The 23646-nt window shown below is 66.4% G+C and overlaps 1 protein-coding gene across 2 annotated transcripts in view; it reads left to right on the top strand.

Annotated features, from left to right (window-relative positions):
* Positions 1-2110: 2110 nt before the first annotated feature.
* Positions 2111-23646, top strand: part of WSCD1 (WSC domain containing 1) — a 31529-nt gene continuing 9993 nt past the window's right edge. The window contains exons 1-5 of one of the 2 annotated variants that reach the window (XM_036078347.2): positions 2111-2230; positions 10202-10901; positions 15518-15632; positions 16349-16533; positions 19169-19290. In XM_036078347.2, the coding sequence (XP_035934240.1) occupies positions 10475-10901; positions 15518-15632; positions 16349-16533; positions 19169-19290 (849 nt within the window). In that variant the 5' untranslated portion in view covers positions 2111-2230; positions 10202-10474. Of the gene's footprint in view, positions 2231-9467; positions 9578-10201; positions 10902-15517; positions 15633-16348; positions 16534-19168; positions 19291-23646 lie in introns of those variants that run through there. The other variant, XM_036078348.2, reaches the window with a different exon arrangement.

Below are 23646 nucleotides of genomic sequence, written 5' to 3'. Positions count from 1 at the left end.
CTCAGCTATGCCACGTGACAGCTGTGCGGCAGAGCTGGATGGGGGCTGGGAGTGGCTCCGCCGTCAGGCCCAGTCCAGGAGGCCTCCTCACGTCCTCTTACTTGTGACCACTGCCCCAGAGGAGGGCCTCATCCCAACCCTGGCCAGCTGGATACCTTACAGGTGGCCCACGCCCCGTATCCAAGCCCTTCTCCACCACTTCCTGGATTCCGTCCTCCTCCTTCCTTCTCCACGTCTCTCCCAGAGTCAGCAGGTGCTCCCACCTGTCTCCCACCCCCTGGAGGGCTTTGCACAGCAGGTGCCGTGTGGCACTGGGCACAGAAATGGTACAGACACCCAGCAGACCTTTCTTCTCCTTCTTGAGGCAACTCTCCACCCTGGGAGCAGCCACGTGGACTTCTCAGCTTGAATCCTGTCCCGAGCGACCTCCCAGAGGAGCCAAGCTGAAGCGCCCCTGGGCTCTGCTTGCTGTGAGCGTTGGGCATTCATCCACCTTGGGGCGTCAGGAGCTTCCTCTGTAAAGTGGGCACGTGAAGGCAGCCACTGACTTATTGTGAGTCACCAGGGAGATAGTGGGCGGGAGGCAGCCGGGGCCGGCGTCGCCAGCATGAGCCCCGTGCAAACTTCCACAGTCCGTAAGGGATATGCATGGGGGCTATTCTGCAAAGCCAGGAACGGCGGGGCAGCCCAGGATGTCTCTCCCCCCTGATACCCTCGCCCCATGTCCCCACGGCTCCAGAGGGGACCAACCCTGTTCTAACTCTGGGGCTTGGCTGTGTGCACTTAGGCAAGCCCCCTTCCCCTCTGAGTGCCACTGGACTGACCTTCATACAGCGGGGCTCCGACGGGTCCCGGGTCTAATCCCTTCCTTGCCGGCCCTGCACCTGTTGCAAACAGGCTCCTCTGAGTCTTGCCAAGCAGCTCTGCCCCTAGCGGTCGCCAGAGGCCTGACGCTCCCTTTCAGGAAGACGGGGCTCCTGCAGCCTCTGCCGGTCCTCAGCCCCCCGGAGCATCTCCCCAGCCAGCGCTGGGTGAGGACAGGGCCCCCTGATGCACCCGCAGGGGTGGCACTGTGGCTTGGGGACTTCTGAGGAGCAGGGGCAGGGGAGACGCTTGGAGGGGAAATCCTTAGGGTTGGATCCAGCCCTTATTTAAAGAGGGGGGCTGTGGATAGCAGTGTGGTTGTACACCTGGGTGTCTTTATTGGTGCCTACCGCCTTGTGCGCGCGCGGGAGTGAGCTAGTGTGTGCGCCTGTGGGTCGGTGCCCCAGAGGACTCTATGCAAGAGTGTGGAACTGCTTCCGTGGGCGACTGTCTAGGTGTGGGTCAGTCCCCGCGTGTCGGTGTGGGCGCCCTGAGCGTGCAGGCGCCGGAGAAGGGGTCCGTGGGTTCGCCCGCGGGGAGGTGCTTCTGTGCGTGGCTGGCCCAGGGCGCGCGTGTGCGGGAGGACGTGGGCGTCCGTGTCCAGCTGCGGTCGGGCCGGTGAGCCCGCGTGTCTGCCCGTGTGTTGGTATCCGAGTACCACAAAGTGTGTGACGCTGTGTGTGTGCCCGTCCCAGTGTCCCGTGTGGTTCGTGAGTGAGTGGGACGGAGCCCAGCGGGTGCGGGTGAGTGAGAGTGGGTGTCAGCGTGGCTGGGAAGCAGGGAGTCGCGTGTCCGTCAGATGGTGCGGCGGTCCGAGCGTCTGAGTGAGCGTGGCAGTGTGGATACGCGTGTCAGGGTGTGAGCGCCGCTGCACCCGCCGGGTGTGAGCATCACACCAGTGGGGCTGTGCGTGTGCGCGCGTGTGGGCGCCCGTGTGCGCGCGTGGGCAGCACACGCGGGTCCCTCGCTCCGCCGGGGTGCGCCGGCCTCGCGGGCCAGCCCGGGGTGCGTCCCCGCCCCCAGCTCGACCCCTCCTACGCGGCGGGCGGCGGCGGGCGCGGGCGCCTCTAGGACCCGGCGGCGGCCGGCCGCTGTCCCCGGGCCGCGCGAGTGAGCATGTGCAGAGCCCGCCGCCCCCCGCCGCCCGCTCCGCCCGCCCGGCGCCCGCCCGCGCCGCCCGCTCCGCCCGGACGCCCGCAGCCCCGGGAGCCTGGCGGCGGCGCCCTGTTCCCCGGGGGGGCGCGTCGGGCCGCTCGCGGGGGCGCCGGGGCTCCGGGCGCTGCGGGGCTGCGGGGCTGCGGGCTCGGCGCCCGGGAGCGGGCGCGTGGCCGCCGGAGCGGGCGCCCCAGCCGGCCGCGATCGCGGGGTGAGTGCTGTCTCCCGGGCGCCCCGCCGGGACCCCCGCCGGGACCCCCGCGCGGGCGGCGGGCGGGCTCCTTCCCAGACGCCCGAGAACAAGTTTGTGTAGACGCGGCCGGAGCGCGGCGGGGCTGCACCTGCTCCCGCTCGGTGCGGCTGGCGGGGGGCGCCTCTGGGGCCAGAGTGGCTGGCCGGGGAGGGGGGTGTGGGTGCGCGCGTGGGGGCAGCGCAGGAGGGGGGCCCGGGGCGGTCGGGGGTGCACCTGCTCCGGCTGGGGCGGCTGACCGGGGAGGGGAGTGTGGGTGCGCGCGTGGGGGCAGCACTGGGGGGGCACCCGGGGTGGACGGGGGCGCGCAGGGCAGCTTTGGACGCGTTGTCCCCACCCCCCGGAATTCTCAGCGAGCGTCCGTTTCCGCGGAGGGAGAGGCGGATCGGGCCGGGCAGGGGGCGAGCACGGGGTTTGGGGTGCGCGCTGCCTCTCTCAGGAGGAGACGTGTGCCGGAGCAGCTCCCCCTCGCTCCGCTGCCAAGCGAGGCTTCCGGTCAGCCGAGGGCTCTCTCCGTCTCTCCGTGAACTTGAACAGAGGCAGAGGCGAAGGTGAAACGTATGTATTTATGTATTTTGTCTGCAAAATTACCCCAAGTAGAGCTTTGCATCTCCCTAGGTGGGGACGGAGACAGGACTGGAGGCTGCTAATTGCGTTTTTCTTGTAAGTCCGGAGTCTCGGGGTGGCCCTGCCGGGGGTCTCTTTTCTGAGCATCCGCTCAGGGGGGTGGTGCCTGCTGGTTCTCCTGAGGGAGGCAGGGGCGCAGAGTGACGCCCGTCCTTGTCTGAGCAGGGGGAGGCTGGACACCAGGGTTGGGCTCCCACAGCCCTGCCCGGGGAGCCGGGGTGCACGTGCCCTTCCCCGGCGCTTGGAGATGGACAGACTGGGAACTCCACTGTACTTTTCTGACAGACAGCGTCAGATGCCACCACCCCGTCCTGCCGCTGGAACAGCCTCCTTCAGTTTAGGGAGGCACTGGGGCTGTCCCGGCTTGGGACGCCATGGCTCAGATCAGCAGATGGGGCCTTTTGTTTTCGCCTCCGAATTGCCTGGGATATCAGGCTAGGGAAGGGAGGGCTGGTGGGGCGGGAGGGAGGAGGGATAAGCCGGCGGGCCCTTCTGTCTGCATCTGTCTGCTGCAGCCCCTTCCTGGCCCTTGCAGGTGCGGGGTGGGGGGGCAAGGGGAGGTTCCCCCCCAAGGATGCCCCTCGCCGCCCCCCACCACATACCCTTGGCTCGGGTCTCAGAAGCCCCTCGGAGAAGGTGTCCCAGTGGGCCGCCAGAGCCCCGGGGTTCTGTGAGGACCAGCAGTTGGGTTGGTCCCAGAGCACGTGTGTTAGCGTCCCAAGCACACTCGCGTGGCAGCCCCGTCCTCCTCAGGAGGAGCCCTGCGGCCCTCGCCTGCGGCTGCACCCTCCCACCCTCCACATGAGCATTTCCAAGCTCCTCTGGAAGAAGGCTTGGTGTGGGGGTGAGGCGACCCCGCTTTCCAGTGGGGGTAGGAGCCCTGTGGGGTGTGGCCTGTGGCCTGCAGCGTATCCGGCTGGAATGAAGGGAAGCTTGGATTAGGCAGAAGGCCAGACCCCATCCCTTTCCCCCCGTCTGCCCAATCAGGCCGAAGTGGATATTCTGGGCCACCAGTTGGTCGGCTGCGAAAGCCCGAGTCTCTGGCCAGGTCAGGTAAGGCCCAGCGCTGAGGAGTGAGTCACAGGGCTGGTTCCCTGGGAGTCGGCCTGCAAGGGCTCCCCATGCCTGGAGGCCGGGACTGAATCCTGCTGAGCAGGCGCTCTTGCAAGGGCTGGTTCCCTTGCAGACACTCCCGGCTCATGCTCCCATCCGGCTCAGACCCGGGTCAGCCGTGGTGAGACCAGCCCGCCTGACTCTCCCTCTGGAGCTGCCCTGAGGTCGGGGCCCAGGTGCTGGGGACAGCACAGTGTTTAGACCTTTATCCGGGAGACGCGCATGATCATCACGCCCACCGGTGGCGGGGCCCCGCTCATCTGGGGAGTGGGTGCGTGATCATGGCTGTGCCGACTCTCTCCTTGGGCCTCAAAGTCTTGTTTTCACACTGTTTCTCCTAATCTCTCCTTGCCGTGGCTGTACTAATTACCGTGTTAACTTACTGCTTGTGCAGTTATCAGAAGCGTGACGCTTTTGGGGAACGTGGTTGGAGAGGAGCTGAGAAGGGGATGGAGGAATAGGCTGGATCAATTTAAGGAGCCATAAACAGGGCGCACCTGTTGGTGCCGAGGCCCCTTCCTTCCGCTGGAGAGCCTTGGCGATGGGAGCCCCAACCAGAGGGTGGCCGTCTTGGCCTGAGGGGGCCAGGAGGGTTCCCAGTGCAGGAGCGCCCAAGGCACCCCTTCCCAGAAGCGTGAGTCCCCCATCCCAGCGACTGCAGGAGCCAGAGAAGGGCAAGGCTGATTTTGCATGCTCCACTCACTCGCCCGGATTTATCCGAATCGCTCAGAGGGGCTTGGATAACCCTCCAGGGTTCGCCCCTGAGTGAGAGAAGCAGAGGAACAAATGAACAAGATAGGGTTCTATGGAAGAGGTGGGCCCGCGGTAGCCCAGAGAGGTTGCCTTGGGCTGTTTCGAGGGTGGGTCAGGCTCCACATCCACGCACAGGAAAGGGAAGGTGGCAGGCCCCACGGCGGCTCCCCACTTTCTTTACGGCCTGGAGCCTGACGCCCGGACGGATCCGCATCTTGGGGGGTCAAACGGATGGAGGCTGTGTGACATGGCTCATCCGAAAGCGTGGGTCTCGTGGAGCGGCAGCTGCTTGTCTGGGGCCCTGCTCAGTGGCCCTGCTTCTGTCAGCTGCTGCGTCCCTACGATGGGCCCGCGGAGACTCCCACCTCTCGGGTTTTCGGGGAGATTGCTCATTCATTTCCCGATCTGTTCATTCCGCACACAGGATGCCGTGTCTCTAACGTGGTGCAGGGAGCCCTGTGTGTAGGAACCTGAGCGGTGGGTGTGAGGGAGCACCCTCTCCCCCCTTCGCACTGAACAGAGTTTTGACCTTTCTCTTACGCCTTATACCTTCTTAGCAACATTTCTCATTTTGGGCTTTTTCACCTAAGTTCTGCATTCAGAAGATCAAAGTATCCGCCTTTTCAAAGTCAGGGACCCATTTCCCTGACCTTGTCCCGCCCGAGGGCCTGGAGATTTGAATCCCGTGGGTCCTTTGCTCTCTTTGGTCTGAGCCTCCAGGATGCAGAGGCTGGGGGCCCCAGCATGTCCTGCGGGTCTGTCCTGTGTCCACCCAGAGCGGGGCACTGAGTGTCCGTGCCTGCAGGGGGCTCCCGGGCTGGGAGGAAGAGTGGGCAGAGTAGCGTGGAGCCCTGACTCCGGGCAGGACACATCGCCCAGGTGCCGTTCCCGGAGCATCCCAGCCCAGCGTCGAGCTCTGGGGGACCAGGAAGACTGCATGGAAGAGGTGCATTGAAGCAGAGCCTTGATGGCCACAGGGCACTTCAGAGTCACGCAAGGGGTCACAGGGCCCCCGGCCAGCGGAAGAGTGTGCGTGAGGGGGCGTGACGCAGCTCCTGCCAGCCAGGGAACACTGTGCTTGGGACACGGCCTTCCGCAAGGGGCCAGGAGGTGGAGTGTCAGGCTGAGGAGCATGGGCCTGGCTGTCTGAGTCCAGGGGAGCCCCTGCGAACGGCAGAGTTACTGGTTCTTCGTGTTGGGAAGGTCACTTTCTTAGGCTTAGCCTTTTGGAGAGGGCGCAGTGTCCAGTGACTCTGGGCAGAGGCAGGGCTGGAGGGGAGGGAGAAGGCAGAGGGGGCTAATTCAGAGCCCCGAGCCCAGCCGGAGGCTCCCTAGTGCGGCCTCCTGGGGGTCCTGAGGCTGAGGAGCCCCCCCACCGGCCGCTACACCAGCTGCTGGTCCTGAAGGCTGGAGCCCCGAGCTGCGGGGACCCCACTGCCCATCTCCTGGGGGGGCAGCATGCTGCGCCCTGTGCCTTTGTCTGCAAGGCTCTTGCCTCACTAGGAGCACGTGGCTCTGAACCCCGAGGGTCCCGGTCCTCACTGCTGTGGCCACAGGGGCTGAGATGCTTCTGGGGGCACCTGGAATCTTTCTCCTCTCGCCTGCCCCTGTCTGTCCTCTCTGGGGCGGGGGAGGGAGGCAGAGTCACGTGACCAAACCCCAGTGGCCCGGGGTCAGGCCTGGGCCCCTCCGAGCTCTTTCTCCAGCCCCCAGGCCCCAGGGGCTGCCTGCTGTCCTCTCCCTGCTGCAGTCCCTGGGACCCCCCCGCCTCACTGAGCGTCAGGTGCCATCTGCCTGACATCTCCCCGCCTGCAGGCTCAGCACCTGCTGCCCCCTGGGGCCCAGGTGGCAACAAAGTAACAGGAGAGCGCTCAGGTTTTCTGAGCCCCCCCCACCCCGCGCTAGGTTCCTGCTCCCTTCTGAGACCCTCAGAAGCCCTGGGCCCCTTACTCTCTCCTTGCTGGGAGGGGACTCTGGAGCCTCCCCCCCCCCGGGCCCTGTCTTCTCTGGGCTGCTGCCGGCACTGGGCAGGGCAGCGAGTGTCCCCCTTTGTCCAGCCTGAGGCTCCGTGCTGAGCCCCGGCCCCCCTCCTGACAAGGCCCCAGCCTCAGGCAGCGGTGTGTCCCCTCATTCTCCTCTCCCCGGAGCTCGCTCGTTGCTTGATTACAAGGTGGGAGGTGCCGCGGGAGGAGAGCGGCTGGGGGAAGAGTGACTCCCAGCCCACGGGGACCGCACACAGCACGTCCGGGACGCGGGGCTGGGGCACGCCACGAGCAGCGCCGTCTCCGGAGCTCGGACCTGGCCTGGGCTCAGACGGGCTGGGGGAGGCACGCGGAAGGCCTTTCGAGACGTCCCGCCTCGTTCGCTGCCGGTGCCCCGGTGGGCCCGGGCGGCTCCGGAGCGGGGAGCCCTGGTGTGCGTGCCCCCGGGGTCTGACCACAAGCGGTGCACCTCACCCTGGAGGGCTCTAGGGGCCGCGGCTCTCGGGGTGGGGGGAGAGCAGGGCACCTGCGTGGGAGGGGTGCGTGGAGTCACGGGATGGGGCAGGGGGCGAACGCTGCCCAGCCTGGCTCCTTCTTGTGCTAGGAGTGCTTCGTGGGGGGGGTGGCGCTGAACAGGGAAGAAGTTGCCAACAGCCTGGGCGGCTTCAGGCAAGGATGGGGTGCCGGGCCCACCCCAGGGAGGCGAGGGGCCCCTGGAGACTGAGGTCACCTGTGACATAGCTGCTGGGGGCCCCTCTGCGGCGTTCACAACAGCGGGCGCCACGCTTTGTAGGGAGCAGGGCTTTCCCCCCCGGACCGATCCCACAGCCTTGCTGATTGCCCCATTTCACAGATGAGGAGCCTGAGGCTCCGTCCTGAGCAATGCCTTGCCCCACGGGCACCGCCGATGGGCTCCCGCCCGAGCAGACCAGCCGTGGCTGGACAGCCCCCGGGCGCTGGCAGCTTGTGCCGTGGGGCTGACCCTGTGGCCGGGCTGGGAGCTCTAGCGCAGATATGCCCCTCCCCCAGCCGCCCCCCGGCCTCAGCAGACATCCGGCATCAGGGCGCCGCTGGCTGTGTGTGGGGTCTGGGGGGGTGGTGCTACGTCAGGTGTGATCGGTGCCTTGCCCGGAGGGGGTGCCCGCCTCGAGGAGGGGTGGGGGTGACCGGCGGGTGTGACGCTGGGAGGAAGGGTGGCAGAAGTCCGGGGCAGGGGACGTGCCGGCCCCCCACACCGCCCCACGCAGGTGTTCTGGGCTGGGAATCAGCCTTGCGATTTTAGAAGTTTAGGGTGGCAGCCTGCTTTATAGGACCCTGGAAGTGGCCGTCCCTGCCTCCACGCCCAGGTCCCCTCCCCAGACCAGGAGGCCCCCCTGGGAGGGGCTGACTCCGGAGGGTACTGTGGGGTCCGTGATCACTGGGACCCTGACCGATGGGCCCTGACAGCGCCCTGCCCACCACACGCGGATCCCCCACATTTTGGGCTGGGGCCCCGCAGGTCTGGGTTGGTGCCCCCTGAGTGCTCGGGGCCCCAAGACCCCACAGGAGGAACAGCTTTCTGATACCAGGATTAGCCGGTCAGTTTATCCTCTCGTTCGCTCTAAAAAATGTATTCAGAAACCAGGATCACGGCACATCCACACTGCTGGGCAGGCCTCGTGCTGGGGCCAGAGTTACGGGATCGACAGGTAGCTGGGCGACGACAAGTGTCCCAGGGTGCCGGGTGCTGGGTTAGGGGTCAACACGGCTATAGGAAGGCAGAGGAGTCTATGCCAGTGTGTGTGTGTGTCACGGGGTGGTCAGGGAAGGCTTCTTGGAGGAGGCGACTCCTGGGCTAAGCCTCGGAGGTTACCCAGGGGTTCACTGGGCTATGAGGATGGAAAAGACAGAAGAGGCCCCAAGGCAGCGTGCTCCGGTGGCCGGCTGGGTCGTGGTGCATGCACGCTTGCACGCGCGTGTGGTGGGAAGCCCAAGGAGGGGGCTGGGCAATGGACAAGCCCGGGCGGGGCCTTGTGTGTCCCGCGGAGGAGCTTGGAGTTACTCCCCGAAGCCACGGGGAGCTCTTGGAAGGGGTTTTGAGCGGGGGGAGCACCGAGGTCAGATTTGTGTGTTCCGAGGCTCACCCTGGCGGCCTCGCCAAGGGTGGACTGGAGGCCCAGAGCTGGAGGCAGGGGGATCAGGCAGGATTTCTTGGGATTTCATCGGTGGCGTTACAAATCTGACGAGGCTGGCTGGGGCAGGCCCGGCTCACACCAGCTTAACGCGAAAGTAAGAGCTCCAGAGACCCGCGCAAGTGGCTTCCCGGCTCAGAGTTTAAATCCAGCCCCGTCTGCTGACCGTGGAGCTGCCCCCCCTGCCCTGGCCGGCAGGACCTGCCCCCCGCGATCCCAGGCCCCGGTCCTCGGCGGGGGAGGGGGCGGCCTCGGGACCTGGGGGCTGGAAGGGGTGGTGCTGGCCGGGGAGCCGCTCTGGATCCCCGCCCCAGACACAAGAGCCCAAACATTGTCTTTCTGCTCACACGGGGCTGGCTGTGCCCGCGCACAGAGCACTCATTGAGGGGCCGCGGGGCCTGGCGGGGGTCCTGGGCCACGTTAGTCACGCTCCTGGGAGCTTTTCTTCCCGGGACAAGACCTTCCTTGTGCCGAGGGCCGCCCTCACGCAGCGGCCTGGCTCCCGGCAGCTGCAGAGCCCCCGCCAGCCCCTAGCCGCCCGCTTCAGGGGCACCGCCACCGGGAGCCAAAGCCCAGTGGGAGAGCCGAGGGCAGCCCTGGAAGGCCGCACTGAGCTGAGCGCCGCCCGCTGTCCCGCCAGGCGCCCCGGCCTCCGTGAGCAGGTGCGCGGCCCCGCACCCTCCCCCGGGCTAAAGCCCATCGGCCTCTGCAGAAGCAGTTTCCAGAACACAGCCTCCAGGTCCAGGGCACCCCCGGGAGTCGGCAGGTTGTGCGCATGCATAGAGCCCCTGCTGCGTATGCGGGCCCTGGGCTGGGTGCGCTTGTACGTGCTGGTGTCCGTCGCTGGCCGGACCGTTTACTAGTTCAGAGTCCAGGCCCCGAAACAGACCCTTCCAAACCTCGGCTCCTCCGTCCGCCAGCTGAACGACGTGGGAAAGTGCCTTTGCCTCCTTTTGCCTCCTCTGTAAAATGGGGCCAGCGTCCACCTCGCTGGTTTGCCCTGAGGGTCGAAGGAGACAGCACGTCAGGGCCTGGCCTGTGAGGGCTGCGTGCAGAGCCGCCTCTGTCCCTGGGCCTTCACCGCTGCTCAAGCGGAGGGGGCGTCATTCCCATTTTGCGGACGGGGCGGCTGAGGCCCAGTGACCGCCAGGGGCACACAGCCAGCGGGGGCGGAGCTGGGACCCGAGCCCCGCTCTCTGTCTGGGGCTCCTGCAGCACAGGTGTCCCCTCTGGGAGACGGAGGCCCCCGGGCCTTGCGTCTCAGCGTGCTCTCTCCGCTCTTCCAGATCCTCCGGCCGGGCGTGCCCATTGGTGGAGCTCAGCGACGGCGGAGCTGGTGACGCTGAGGCAGGACCCACAGCCACGGGGCCCCGTGGCCAGGGACGTGTGATGCTGCCCCCCGAGCACCTGCCGGAATCAGGGCGGGAGGACCGGGGAGCCCGGAGGCGCGCAGGCTGGTGCCGGGTGCGGGGATGAGGCCGCTGGGGGCCCCGGCCTCCCCCGCCGTCGGGTGCTAGGAGCCGTGCCCAGGCTGCAGCCGGGAGCCGCCGCCCGGGGGCATGGCCAAACCCCTCTGCCGCCTGCAGAAGCTTCTCCTCCGAACGCAGTTCCTGCTCTTCTTCCTCACGGCCGCCTACCTGATGACGGGCAGCCTGCTGCTGCAGCGGGCCCGCGTGGCCCTCCCACCGGGGCCCCGAGCGCCCGGCCCCCTGCAGGCCCTGCCCGTGGCCGCCGTGGCGCTGGGCGTGGGCCTGCTGGACAGTGGGGCGCTGCAGGCCCCCCGCGTCAGCCCGGAGCTGCTGCTCGGCGTGGACGTGCTGCGGAGGCCCCCAGCCCGGCCCCGGCCCGGCCCCCGCGGGCTCCGGAGCCGGAACTCAGAGCTGCCCCCGCTGAGGCGTCGCCGCTGGTTCCACCACCTCGCGGGAGACGCCCAGGGGCCGCCCGCCCCGGGCCCCGAGGCCCCCAGGCCCGTGGCCAGCAGCCGAGGTAGGTGCTCAGCCCTGGCTCCCCTTGCGCGTTGGGGGGCCCGGGCCTGGGGGGGCAGGGCTGGCTTTCCCCTTCTCTGGCCCCGGGCCCGCCTGGGATGGAGGCACCCAGGCCCGCGGCCCCCAGACCACCGGCTCTGTCCGCTCTGTGGGAGTTCTGCTCGCACCCGGCTGGGCTGGCCCCGTCATCCCAGAGCCCAGCCTCTGGGTTCGGGTGGACCTCAGCTTGCGTCCTGGCTTAGCGGCAGGCTTGACAGTGACCTTGGACACGTGACCTAATGGCCCCGGGTCCCTGGGGAGTGGAGACAGAGATACCCACCCCAGGGCTAGTGTGGGGATGGGATGGGACCGCACTGAGGGCCCCAGCGCAGCAGGCTGTCCCACGTGCAGGTCCTCGGCCTCCCCCAAACGCGGGGTGGGGCGCATCTGCACAACACCGTCAGCGGGTGATGCTGGTGCTCGCGCAGGCAGAGAGCCCTGGGCGGGAGGGCCCGGTCGTTTCTCGGCACCGGTCACCGGCAGCTAACTGCCACGGCGTTTACAGTGCACCTGTAAATGGTATTTATGGGCGTCACCGCTATCGTGGTGTCCCGATCCCCCAGGGGAGACACTGGGTATGGGGACGTTCAGTCAGTTGTCAAGGTCACTCTCCTGCTTTGGGTTCCCCGGAAGCCTTGGCCTGTCTGGGGTGTGACCCCAGAACACTGGCAGGGAGCGAGGAGGGAGCTGGGGAAGAGAACGTGGCAGGGGACGGACTCGGAAGGAGGGCAGAGTGCACATCTTGGAGTGCAGCCTGGAGGCGGCGGGTCAGGAGGAGGGCCAGGCCTTTTTTCTCAGGATGGTGAGAAGGTCCAGGGAAGATGGAGGAGCCCCCACGGCCCTCGCGTTGGGGGGATGACTGATGGTCGGTGAAGCCCAGAGGACGGTGCCCTCCTGTCTTCACAGAAGGTTTCTCCCGAGATCACGTGGGTCAGAGCCCTTGCTGCGGGGTTCCTCAGGAGGCTTCCACCTAAGAAAGGGGGACATGGGGAGGAACGGATTCTGCCGCTCAGTCTGCACAGGCCTGCCTTCTGTCAACTCGCCCCAGCACCCCAGGAAGCTGGGTCTCTATGCGGACTATAACCGCGTGACTCATTTAGACTCAAGTGTGAATGACTGACAAAGTCAACACAGAATCCTTGAGCAGCAGCCTTGGAAAGAGTACAGGTTTTGCAAACAGACCTGGGTTTCTCTCTTGGTATAGCCGGTCACTGGCTCTGTGACCTTGGGCAGATTGGCCAGAGGTCAATTCCTCTTTATTTCTCTCCATCTGCCCTTCTCGGGGATCCACGCCTGAGTCTGCTACTGTCTGTGCCCTCGAGGAGCTCAGTCTGGGGCCGAACTGTCACCGTGCAGCAGTGCTGAGGCTCGTGTGGAAGGTCGTTGTGACCCGGCCAGCAGAGGGGAGGGCTGGGGTGACCCAGTCAGAACCCCGGGGGCAGCCCTGGGCTCCATGGCATCCCCCCTAGCTGCACGGTGGACGGGGCGTAGCGGCAGCTGAAGAGACTGGGGTGAGACGTGCTGGGGACCGGAGAGGAGTGTCGGGGTGCTGACCGCCGTGAGCCCCAGGGCGCCCTCCCCATGACCCAGCACGAGGAGGAGGCTCAGGGCCAGTGTAGAGGATGGCAGCTCTGCGTGGCCTGTGCCCCCCCCGACCCCCAGGACTGGGGGAAGCGTTTGTGCTCTGGGGGCGGCTGTGTCACCCGGGGCGCCCCCCGGCCCCGGGCTGGTCACGCTCGTCACAGACAAAGAGAGTGGCTCTTTGCGGCCGGGCAGCCCGCCATGCTCCTGGAAGGGCCCCGCAGAGCGCCGGAGCTGCCGGAGGCCCATCAATCACCGAGCATTTCATTACACCTTGGACAACATCCATAATGGAGTAAAATGTCAGTAAGTTTACTAGGGGAGAAATAGTAACTTCCCCCGCGCCAGTTTGTTTTTTATTGATAGTGATTTCCAAAGACATTCCAATATCTCCACGGCTGGCGTTAACAGCCACACGGCACGTCCGTGTTGATGTGCAAATGAACAGATGCGGACTCACAGACAGTAACGCGTTGCCTCCGTTTTAGCCGAAAGCAATAAATCCGCCCTCAGAATGTGTCCCAGTGTGTCCCCCGGACGCCCTCGGCTCCCTCGGAGCTGGGAGAGCCGCCCGGTAATTTTCCAGGAGGGAGGGCTGGTCGCCTCCCCCGGACGGAGCGGGCGCAGGGTTCCCGTGGCGGCCCCCAAGTGTTTGCTCCTCTCTCGCCCGCCCGCGGGCCAGGTACCCCACTGCCGTTTTCCCGTCCAGCGTCCGGCTGGGTCCCGGCCGCCCGAGCACAGTGGTGACAGCCTGGGCCGCGCCCAGCGCTTCCTGCTGGGACCCCACGCGCTGACTCACTTCATCCCCGACGGCCTTGCGGGGGGCCAGGAGGGGGGCCGCCGGCTCAGCGGTGAGGGCCTGCAGAGTCCGTGCCCTGTTTGTTGTTCACATCAACACAGTGGCCCCCCAGCGCCCTGCAGGCCGCGCCTGCCTCCCACCGCCTGCCTGTTACCCCCTCTCTCCGCCCTCCCAAGCCCGCGGGGCCCGTCCCCACTTCACAGTGGGGAAGCCGAGGCACAGTGGGGAGGGGGTGGCACGGGCCCAGATTTGTGCCCCTGCCCCGCCGCCTAGCCCCAGCCGTGGACCCCTTACACGCTTACAGTTAATTTCCCATCAACGGTGATAAACGTCTAACCACCCCTGAGCTTGTGTTTTGGGGATTAATTGAAAGTCGTAACAGAATTTCTTCTTCGCTGAGCAACACATCAGAAATTTCTCAAATATTAGTTTTCTTTCACCAAGTAGGCCGCTGAGGGTAACCCTTTATTCCTGCTGCTGGTTGGGGGCGGGGTCTGGTCTCAGGGGTCCTGACCCATCCGTGACCCCGGGGGGCCAGCGGCCTGAGAGAGAGCCGATGCTTGTGGACACGGCTGGTGACGGGCGTCCTGGGGCCAAGGGGACAGGGAGGCTCATGGCCCCGCGGGCAGACAGTGAGGAAGGTGATCCTCGCTCCCCGCTGCCCCGGGGCTCTGCCTCGGCGACCCCAGCTCGGGGGTGGAGTCCCGTCTCTGGCCACCCGCTCACCTCCCACTGCTCCGTGTCTGTTACTCGGGGCCCTGGGAGCCCCTCCTTGCGTCCGAGCTCCTGTTCCCCAGCCCTGTCCTTGCAGGGCGTCAGCCTGGTCCTGGGGGCCCCGGCGTGCCGCGGACACGGCGTGCTGGTGCTGACCCTGTGCTGGACCCAGCGGGGCCCCCACGGACACAGGGCACGCGGGTGTAAGAGACTTTCAACAGCAGTAGTTAGGAGACGCATTTGGGTGTTGACCAGGTTTTCAGATACAGAATGCAGGAATCTGCAGCAAGGAGAGGCCGTGGCGGGCTGGTGGTCCGTGGTGGGCTGGCGTGGTCGGGGACGCCCGTCCAGGACGGACGGGAAGCGGAGGGTGGGCGTGAGCGGGGGCGGGCACAGGTGCACGCAGGGGGCAAGGGGAAGGGGCTCGGGCGGGGTGCGGCAGGTGGTGGGCCTTTATCCGCTGGGCGGTTAGGGAAACTGAGGCACAGAACGTTGCCGTGATGTAGCCAAGGTCAGAGACACAGTTAGGTGTGGACTTCACAGACGGGACCGTCGCTCCCGGATGCGGCCCCGGGAATGAAGGTCGGGGACCCACTTCTCCGAACCCCTTGGCTCCTGCTCTGGGCCGGGATCCTGGCAGGAACACCGGAGTGTCGCCTGCCCTCGGGGCACCGGGTTGGGGGGCGGGGCATCGTCCTGCCGGCCGTGGGGACGCCTTGGGCGCGTCACCCCCCCAGAGGCGGCGTGTGCCGTGCGGGTGCCCTTCAGACGTCCTCGGGCAGCGGGCGGCGTCTGGGCACAGTCCCTGGCGTGCATGCGCGGCGTGGGGCCCGGGGAGCTCCTGAGCCACGTGGCGGTGCGTCCACGCGCCCGGTGTGCTGGCTCTGTGCTCGTGTTCTCCGGGCTTCTCTGCGCGTCTCTGGGAGACCCCTCTGCGCCGGGGGACGGGGAGGTTAGGTGTCACGGCTGGGACGTCACCGCCACTGCTTGGTGGAGTCTCGTCCCCTCGGCGGGCGAGCGCTCAGCAGTCCCGTGGCGCCCGACAGACGCCGCGTCCACACCTCCAGCCACGGCGGCTCACGTCCCCCCTGAACGCAGGTTTTTCTCTTGAGATAGCTGTTCCCGTTTGCAGGATGTTCTTTTTAGCAAAAGTCAGATTTACCATAACTGATTTGTTCCCTCCGGATCCTACAGAGGTGGCAGGACCCGCCGGTCGGGATGTTCGTGGAGGCGGGGGGCGCTTTCCGAGCGGGGGGTGGGCGGGGATGGAGACAAGGGGTCCCGGGAGGGGATTCGGCGGCAGACGCGGTGAGGTGGGGCTGGTAGAGGAAGCGGTGGCCGTGTGGGGACAGGCGTCTGCGAGCGCCAGGGGCAGGTGCGACCTCGCCTGGTGCCCGGGCCCTCCGAGGAGCCCTCCCGAGGGTGGGCACGCGGCAGGACCGTCCCGAGCCGGCCTGAGTCTCCGCCGTGCTCCCCGCCCGCAGGTGCCTACGTCGGCTGCTTCAGCGACAGTGGCCGCGACAGAACGCTGAGGGGCGCCGTGTTCTTCGACTTGAGAAAGATGACGGTGTCCCACTGCCAGGACGCGTGTGCCGAGCGGTGAGTGAGGGCCCCGGGCCGTCCAGCCGCGCTGAACCGGGGGGCACGTGGCCGCCAGGGGCCCATCCTGCTGCGCCCGGAGCTGGACGGGTCAGCCCCCTAGGTCACGGAGGACGCAGTGCGGGCTCACAGCTGTGCCTGGGGGGAGCTGGCCGCCATGTGAGCGGGTGGTTTTCCTTCCCTGGGCCTCGGTTTACTTTATGTTCAGACTACAATAGAGGGCTCAGCTTCAACGTCACCTCTTCCAGGAAGCCTTCCAGCTTGGTCACGATCCATTGCACCCCTTTTATAGACGGAGAAACTGAGGCCGGAACGGAGAGGAGGGGTCCCGGCTCAGCCTTGCAGTGCAGACAGAGTAGAAAGTGGCACCGACTCAGTCCCCTTTTACCTTCCTAGCGTTTCGGGGAACAGACGGGGCGGGTGGTAAGGGACGGTCAGGGCCGCACGGACAGCAGGTGGCCACAAACGAGGATGCGGAGCGCCAGGGGGTTTCAGGCCTCGGAGCCAGGGGCGTGAAAGCGCTGGCCTCTAGTTTATCACGAAGGGAGGCCTGCTCCCCAACATCAGCTGGGGGACCCCGAAGTCTGGCTGAACACCGGCCCCTACGGCCAGCCGTGTGCCGACGGCGCGGCCCTGGCCTCCCAGCTTGACCCCGACCTTGGTCGCGGCCGCCGTGGGGTCGGGGCCACGACTCAGCGGGGCTGCTCTCCCTGCAGGTCCTACGTGTACGCGGGCTTGGAGGCCGGGGCCGAGTGCTACTGCGGGAACCGGCTGCCGGTGAGAAGCGTCCGGCCGGAGGCGTGTAACCACGAGTGCAAAGGGGAGAAGGGCTCCGTGTGCGGGGGCGTCGGCCGGCTGTCTGTCTACCGCGTGGAGGACCTGCAGCTCGGCTCCAGGAAGCGTGAGTGTGTCCTCCCTTCCCTGTTGCCCCGCTGGAGAGGCTCGCGTGGGGGCGGGGGCGGCCGAAGGCTGTGTGGGCTCGTGGCCTATGGGACAGACACACTCATCAGGATGCCTGGGCCCACACGTCTCGCACGTGCTGTGTGGCCCCGGGCAGCTTGCTTCCCCTCTCTGGGCTCTCGTTCTCCGTCAAGTGCAGAGGCAGCTCTAGATGAGCCGCGGTGGGGCCGACCGGAGGCTCCGAAAGTTTCCTGGCCGTGCAGTGCCTAGACATCCCGGGCAGACACGAACAACCCTTGGAGAGCCCGGGCCCCGGAAACAAAGGGGGACTAAGATGGCGGTGCGGAGGCCAGAGCGGGGGGAGGTGCGGCGGCCGGGGCCTCCTCCGCAGAGTGGGGCTGCCGGTCCGGGGGCCGCAGTGGCAGGGACGGAGTTGGGCCCAGAGCTCTGCACACAGGGACGTTCAGTTCCGCTGAAGTACAAATCCGTGAAATTTTAGGTTCCAAAGGAAACACCACCTGCCAGTTCGGGGAGATAGACGGGTCAGTTTTGACCTGAGCTGGAGCTGAGATTCAAACCACCAAGCTTGCGGTGCGGGCCTGCATCTGGGTGAGGCCGGAGGCTCAAAGTTTTACCGCCCACCTGGACCTGATGCCCCGACCTGACGGCTGGCTCCGTGGAGCCGATGCTCGGTCTCCTGAGGGCTGCGCCCCCGACTCAGGCGGGTGGAGGTCCCCAGACAAATCCTCACTGAGGATAAGCTCACAATCCAAAATTATAGAAGGCGGGAGGCGGGAGCCGACCGCAAGGGGCAGTGAGCTGATGCGCTGGGAAGTAAGAATGTGCCCCGAGAGTTGCCGCTGAAAATGTCCAGCGAGCTGCAGCTGAAGCTTAGGTGCATCCACCGCAAGACGACACGCCCCGGATCCCCTCGATGCCATTATCGGGGCTGCTTTCTAAATGCCATGGTGGTGCACCTCTGCCCACGTCGGGGACACCTTGTCATGATGGGGAGCAGCCGGGCTGGGCGTGGGAGGAAGTCGGAGCCGGGGAGACCTTCTCCCAGCCCTGGCAGAGCTGGGACCATGTGACCGCCGTCTTAGCTTTCGGCTTCCCACCAGCAAGGAGCACTCGCAGGACTGAGACGGGTGAACGTGCTCCCGGATGGTGGGCACCGGGCGGTCGAGGGCGTCAGCGCTTCACCGTGTGCCCCGAGGGGCCCTGGGCTGTCCCCTGGGCACGAGGGGGCCGCGTGCCCGGGCTTGCAGCCCCTCCCCTGACGGACGCACAGCGCGGACGCGGCCGGTGCTGCTGGGACCGCCATCCGAGGCAGGCCCCGCCGCGCCTCACGTGCCCGTCCGCTGCCTTCCACTCGCGGGGGGCTCGCCGGGCCCACCTGGTGCCCAGACCGCAAAGTGCTGGCCTCCCGGGCGCAGGTTGGGGACGGGGTCTCCGCGCTGCTGAGGCGGGCAGAGGGCACGACAGCGACACTGCCGCCTAAGCAACCCTGACGAGTGCGGACGGAATGCAAGCTGTCGGAGCTGGAACATTCCAGAAGGCTCAGCACCCAGGACGCCGGCGAGGGGCTGGACTCCTCCCCCTGGGCTGGAGGGCAGCTGGGCGGAGGCGCCCGCAGAAGCACGGGCTCGAGGAGTGTTCGTGGGGCCTGGTGGGAGCTCGGGTCTGACCCAGCGGCACAGCCAGGGGCCGTGGCGGGATTTCACTTCTCCGCATCGACTGTTCTCCTCATGCCTGCATGGCAGGGACGCAGAATTTTCCAGACTATCAGCCTCTCAGGTCGCCTGGTGCAGAATCTGGCGCGGTCCAGATCTGTGGAAGGAAGGAGGGACGGAGTGGGGGACAGACGCCGTGCCCCGGGGCCGGGGGGAGAGGGAAGGAAGGACGGAGGGGGGGACGGACGCCAGGGCTGGGGGGAGAGGGAAGGAGGGACGGAGGGGGGGACGGACGCCGGGGCTGGGGGTAGAGGGAAGGAGGGACGGAGAGGGGGACGGACGCCGGGGCTGGGGGGAGAGGGAAGGAGGGACGGAGAGGGGGACGGACGCCGGGGCTGGGGGGAGAGGGAAGGAGGGACGGAGAGGGGGACGGACGCCGGGGCGGGGGGGAGAGGGAAGGAGGGACGGAGAGGGGGATGGACGCCGGGGCGGGGGGGAGAGGGAAGGAGGGACGGAGGGGGGACGGACGCCGGGGCTGGGGGGAGAGGGAAGTAGGGACGGAGGGGGGGACGGACGCCGGGGCTGGGGGGAGAGGGAAGGAGGGACGGAGGGGGGGACGGACGCCGGGGCTGGGGGGAGAGGGAAGGAGGGACGGAGGGGGGGACGGACGCCGGGGCTGGAGGGAGAGGGAAGGAGGGACGGAGGGGGGCATGGACGCCGTGCCCCGGAGTTCGGGGGGAAGCCGGCCTGAGGTCAGCACGTGGCAGCCACGTGGTCCCTTGTCGGTGACCGTGGTGGGGAGGTTCAGGCGCCCGGGGTCTCAGGAGTCTGGCCCGTCCACACCCGGTCCAGGGCGGTCTGTTGTCTGGTTTGCTGACTATTTGCCGAAGCCACCGTTTCCCCACGACAGACACCAACAACCAGGGGCACCGTTTCTCACCAGAAACCCGTCTGTCCCTGCAGGGAGAACCGTCACATACCGCGGATGCTTCCAGCTGCCGGAGAATGGCACCCACACCTTCCCTGACTCCTTGATACAAGCCAACGTGACGGTGGACGCCTGCTCGGGATTTTGTTCCCAGAAAGTAAGGCCACCCGCAACTCGTGCGTGGAGGGGTGCGTGGGGCAGGTGCCCGGGCCGGGTGCAGGTGTTGGCATGGCTGCATGGCCTGTGCTCGCGTGGGCGCCCCCGGCTGCCCAGGCGCTGTCCGCGGGGCCGCGGGGCCGGAAGGATCGCGCCGCCCCCGATGGCGGCTCTCAGCACGAACGCCAGGTGTTCAGTGGACTGGGTTTGTCAGTGGGACGTGCTTGCTTGGGGACAGCAGACGGCTCATCGGCTGCGCCCGGGGACGGGGCTGGGTGCTGACCTGACATCAGGGGCCATGGTCACACGTGTGCCTTTGGCTTACCTGGGGCTCGGGTGCGACTCTGCAGAGGGTGGGCGCGGGCTCAGACCGCTGTCCCTGCCTTGCGCGGGAGCCCTGGGAGGGACACGGCGGTCAAGGCCAGACGGGGCTGGTAAACGACAGGACCCCAGAGCACTGAGGTCTGGGGTGGGGTCCAGTAGCCCTGCACGTGGCCCCCGGGCGTGGCAGTAGGCTGAGGCCGGGGCTGCTCCCGCATGCTGGGGACTGAGCCGAGACCGCATAACGGGCGGGGCTGGGACAGGAGCATCCTGGTGGTGGTGGCGTGAGCGTCCTTGTCCGTCAGGCTAGCTCACTCCATCTTCCTAAGGGCCATGTCGGGCGGGTGCTGGGACGCGCGGCCATGTTTGAGGTGAGGGAACAGAGGCAGAGAGGCTCCTGCCTGCTGCCCAAGGTCACCTGTCCCCTACGTGGGGGAGCCGGGAGTTGGACCCAGTCGGGCCCCCTGGTTCTGACCCGGCCGGTGGCTTGGAGCTGCAGGAAGTGGGCTTCCGGAACGCCGAGGAGCGCGCCCTCCCTGATGCCCCTTGAGATGCGTTCCTCGGGGCCGAGACAGAGCCTTTCTGCACTTCCCACCCTAAACCGCCGCCTTTGGAGTGGGTCTTTGCGTCCCCAGCATTTCGGGGTGTCTGGGGCGTCCTCAGGGCTCACGGCATCCAGGGCCCATGTTCCCGCATTCCCCACGTGGGAGCAGAGCTCTGGGTAGAGGCCCCACGCACCTGCCCCCACACGGCCCTCCCAGGACTTCTGCACCCCTGCCGTCCTCAGCAGCCCCGGGAGCGCCCACTGCCGTCCGCAATCCGAGGCGCTCGGCTGCACCAGACCAGGCCTCCTCCATCTGCAAACCTGGAGGTGCCCCGCGTGCCAGGTGACCCGCCTTACCCTCCCGGTGCTCCCAGGGGGGACACTCTGAGCCCCGCACGCTGCCGGAGCCAGCGGGGCTCCCAGCAGCGGGAACAGGCGCCCGTCCAGTCTCGACGGCGTCGGGGGAGGGGACGGGCAGCTCCTTTTCCTCGCCCGACGGTTGGTGGGTCTCAGGGACCGGTGTGTCCTGGCACGGAGAGCGCTTTCCCGTTCTGGGCTCCGTCGCGTGCATGTCCTATTGCTTATGCAGCCCCTCCCCCGCTGTGGATTGTTTCCGTGGTTTTCAGTGTTTCGCTTTCGCGAGCAAGGCTGCGGTGACTCTCCTGGTAGGTGGGTCATTCTGTGTCGCTGGATCCGAGGGAGATGCTGGGTCAGGGTCCGTGTGTCCACTGCGCTCGGCAGAGATTATGTGGATTTTATGGATGTGTGAGGCAGACACGGTGGCTTTGAGAATTTTGGGGGGAGGGCGGCTCCAAAGCAGCGTTCTGGGCCAGATGCCCCAGTGACCTGGGCAGCCCTGGGCATTCTGCTCTGGGGTTACGGACGCAGAGTTTAGAGCCTCGGGGGTCCTCGGCTTTCTGGTTCTAGCTTCCCGTTGACCGGCGGGCTCGCGGCGTCCTGAGCCGCCCTCCCGCCTCTGCCCGGCCCCTGGCCGCAGCACCCCACTCCGACTGACAGCCGGGTGTCCCCTGCGGGCACAGCCGAGAGCCCCCGCCCTAGAGCTGGCTCGGCCCTGTGAGGCCCGGCCCACGTGCCCCACGCCGAGTCCTGGGGAGCCGCTGTCTTTTCTGACTGTGTCCGGGCTGAGTTCTGGGGCACACAGGCCCGCGGAGAGACCTGTCGGCAGGGGTGGTTCTCTCTCCTCCCCGGACATCAAGCGGGTGGGAAAGGTGAACTCGGGACGTCCGCCATACGTTCCCCTCTGGAGGGCCAGCGCCTCCCTTCCTACGAAGGCTGGTGGCCCCGGGGCCTCAGGGCTGTGGGGGCAGCTTCGTCTGGCGCTGATTTGGCCGAAGACTCAGATGCTCTGGGACGCGGGCACGGTGCGCAGCGGGCGACCCGGCCACGGCAGGTGTCTTCACGGACAGAAGCCCCACCATGGAGCCAAGGCCAGGGTCAGCTCGGGCCTCACAAGGGCCGGTCTGGGCCGTGGCGGCCTCGGGGCACCCCACTTCTGAGTGCCGTCGGAGGCTTGTTTGTGGCCCCAGATGAAAGTCTCCACCGTTGTTTGCTGGTTGGTTCCAATGGTTCGGGAGCCCCAGGGTGTGGCCGGATGGAAGGAGGACACGTGGGGCGCCATGAGCGCCTCAGCGGTCTGACCGCCTGGTATTTGTGCGCGGACCCCGCAGTGGGGCCGCCGAGGGACTCCGGCACGGTCGGCGAACAGGCTGCTAGCACCTGACGCCCCTGCAGGGATCCCACGGGCGGTCTGAGCTTCGCTCCCCCTGCACCTGCTCCTGGGTGTGCTGACAGGAGTCGGAGGGCGAGGACGAAGGGGCGGCCAGCATCTGGGGTGTATGAGCTCTTCCTATAGATTATTGATCGCCCGGATTAGTATTTCCCACAGACGGGTCTTCTCAGGCTTTTCCCATGGTGCTGGCCAGGCTCCTTCCCTGCTCCACCAGGCCCACCTGATCCCGGCAGGTGCAGTCTGTCCCCCAGGGCGGGGAGCCTCCCCGGCTCAGCCCGAGGTTGGGTCAGTAAGGGTCTGGGTTTTGTGAATTAACTTCCTGGATGTTGGGAGGTTTTCCCTTTGCCAAGATGCTAGCCGGTCCTGTCCACAGGTGACGAGCTGGCACAGCTTTGGGGCTCTCACATAATTTCGGCAGTAAACCTGTCAACGTTACACTGTGTGTGTCTTTAAAGAAAATTTATTGTTTTTGGGGGGGGTCGGTGGTTACAAAGGTAATGCATACCTGGTTTAGAAAATTTTGAAAATGCAGAATTAAATTAAAACTCACCTGTGACGTTACCACATCAGAGAAAACCACCAATAACGTTTCACATCCTTTGGTCTTTTATTCTAAGTGCATGTTTGTGGAATTTGTTTCTTAAAAGCTGAATCTCTCGGGGCGCCTGGGTGGCCCAGTCAGTTGAGCGCCTGACTCTTGATCTCAGCTCAGGTCGTGATCTAGGGTCGTGAGATTGAGTCCCGCGTCGGGCTCTGTGCTGGGCATGGAGCCTGCTTTAAAAAAAAAGGGACTCTCTCCTTCCGTTTGTTCCCGTGTTCCACATGTCCCTCGTGGCTGCCGTGGGGCTGCAAACTGGGGGCCGTGTGGTCGGAGAGGCCCGCCCTCTACTTTGGGCTCTTCCTTACTTTCCTAAGTAACTAAGTAAACTTAGTTTCTAAGTAACTAAGTAACGCTGCCCCGAACATTCCCGAAGGTCGACCCGTGAGCAAGGTCGACCCGTGAGCAGACTCATAATCATCTCCTCGTGTCATCACACGTGGGAGGGGAGGGATTTGTGCGTCTCTTATGTCACTCGTGAGACCTGCGGTGCGTTTCCAGAAGCAGGTCACCTGGCCTCATTCCAAAGACGGTGGAATGTGGCTTCAGAGTCCCTGACCCGGGTGCATGTCCCCGTGCAGCCACGTCCTTGCCTGGTGGTCCTGGCCAGTCTCATGGCCCTGAGCCGTAGCATCCTCACTGACTCACGCGGATGCGATCCGTAGCCGTGGCTTCCTATAGTCGAACGTGGGCTGCCTCTCTGACCACACGGCCCCCAGTTTGCAGCCCCACGGCAGGGAGACATGCGCTCGGTGACGGGCTCCGTGGCCGGGCTCTGGTTCACCCTGATGCTCACCTGTGAGCAGAAGCCCGCCCTCCACCCCCATCCCAGCAGCCACCCCCCGGGCACCTTCTTTCCTTTTGGGCCTGAATGTCCAGAGCGGCCTCGGAGTGAACGGAGGCGGGAGACCAGTCAAGGCGAGCTCCGTGCTGGTGCACAGATTTCACCGAAAGCCCCCCGTTTTCATGTGTGTGTCCACGGAGTTGAGAGCGGTGTGTGGCCGAGCCCTGGGCTGATTCTGTCCCTGATGGGCCTCATGGTCTGAGGTCTTGGGCTGCTTGGCACCTGCCTCCTCACCTCAATTTCCCCTTCTGATGTTCTGATTTCTGGTGTGTTTTGTGACGCCCGGTAATCCCGGAGACC

The sequence above is a fragment of the Halichoerus grypus genome, chromosome 2 (assembly GCF_964656455.1).
Source record: "Halichoerus grypus chromosome 2, mHalGry1.hap1.1, whole genome shotgun sequence".
NCBI classification, from domain to species: Eukaryota; Metazoa; Chordata; class Mammalia; order Carnivora; family Phocidae; genus Halichoerus; species Halichoerus grypus.
Note: the sequence above shows the minus strand (reverse complement) of the source record. Positions and strands in the feature narration are given on the sequence as shown.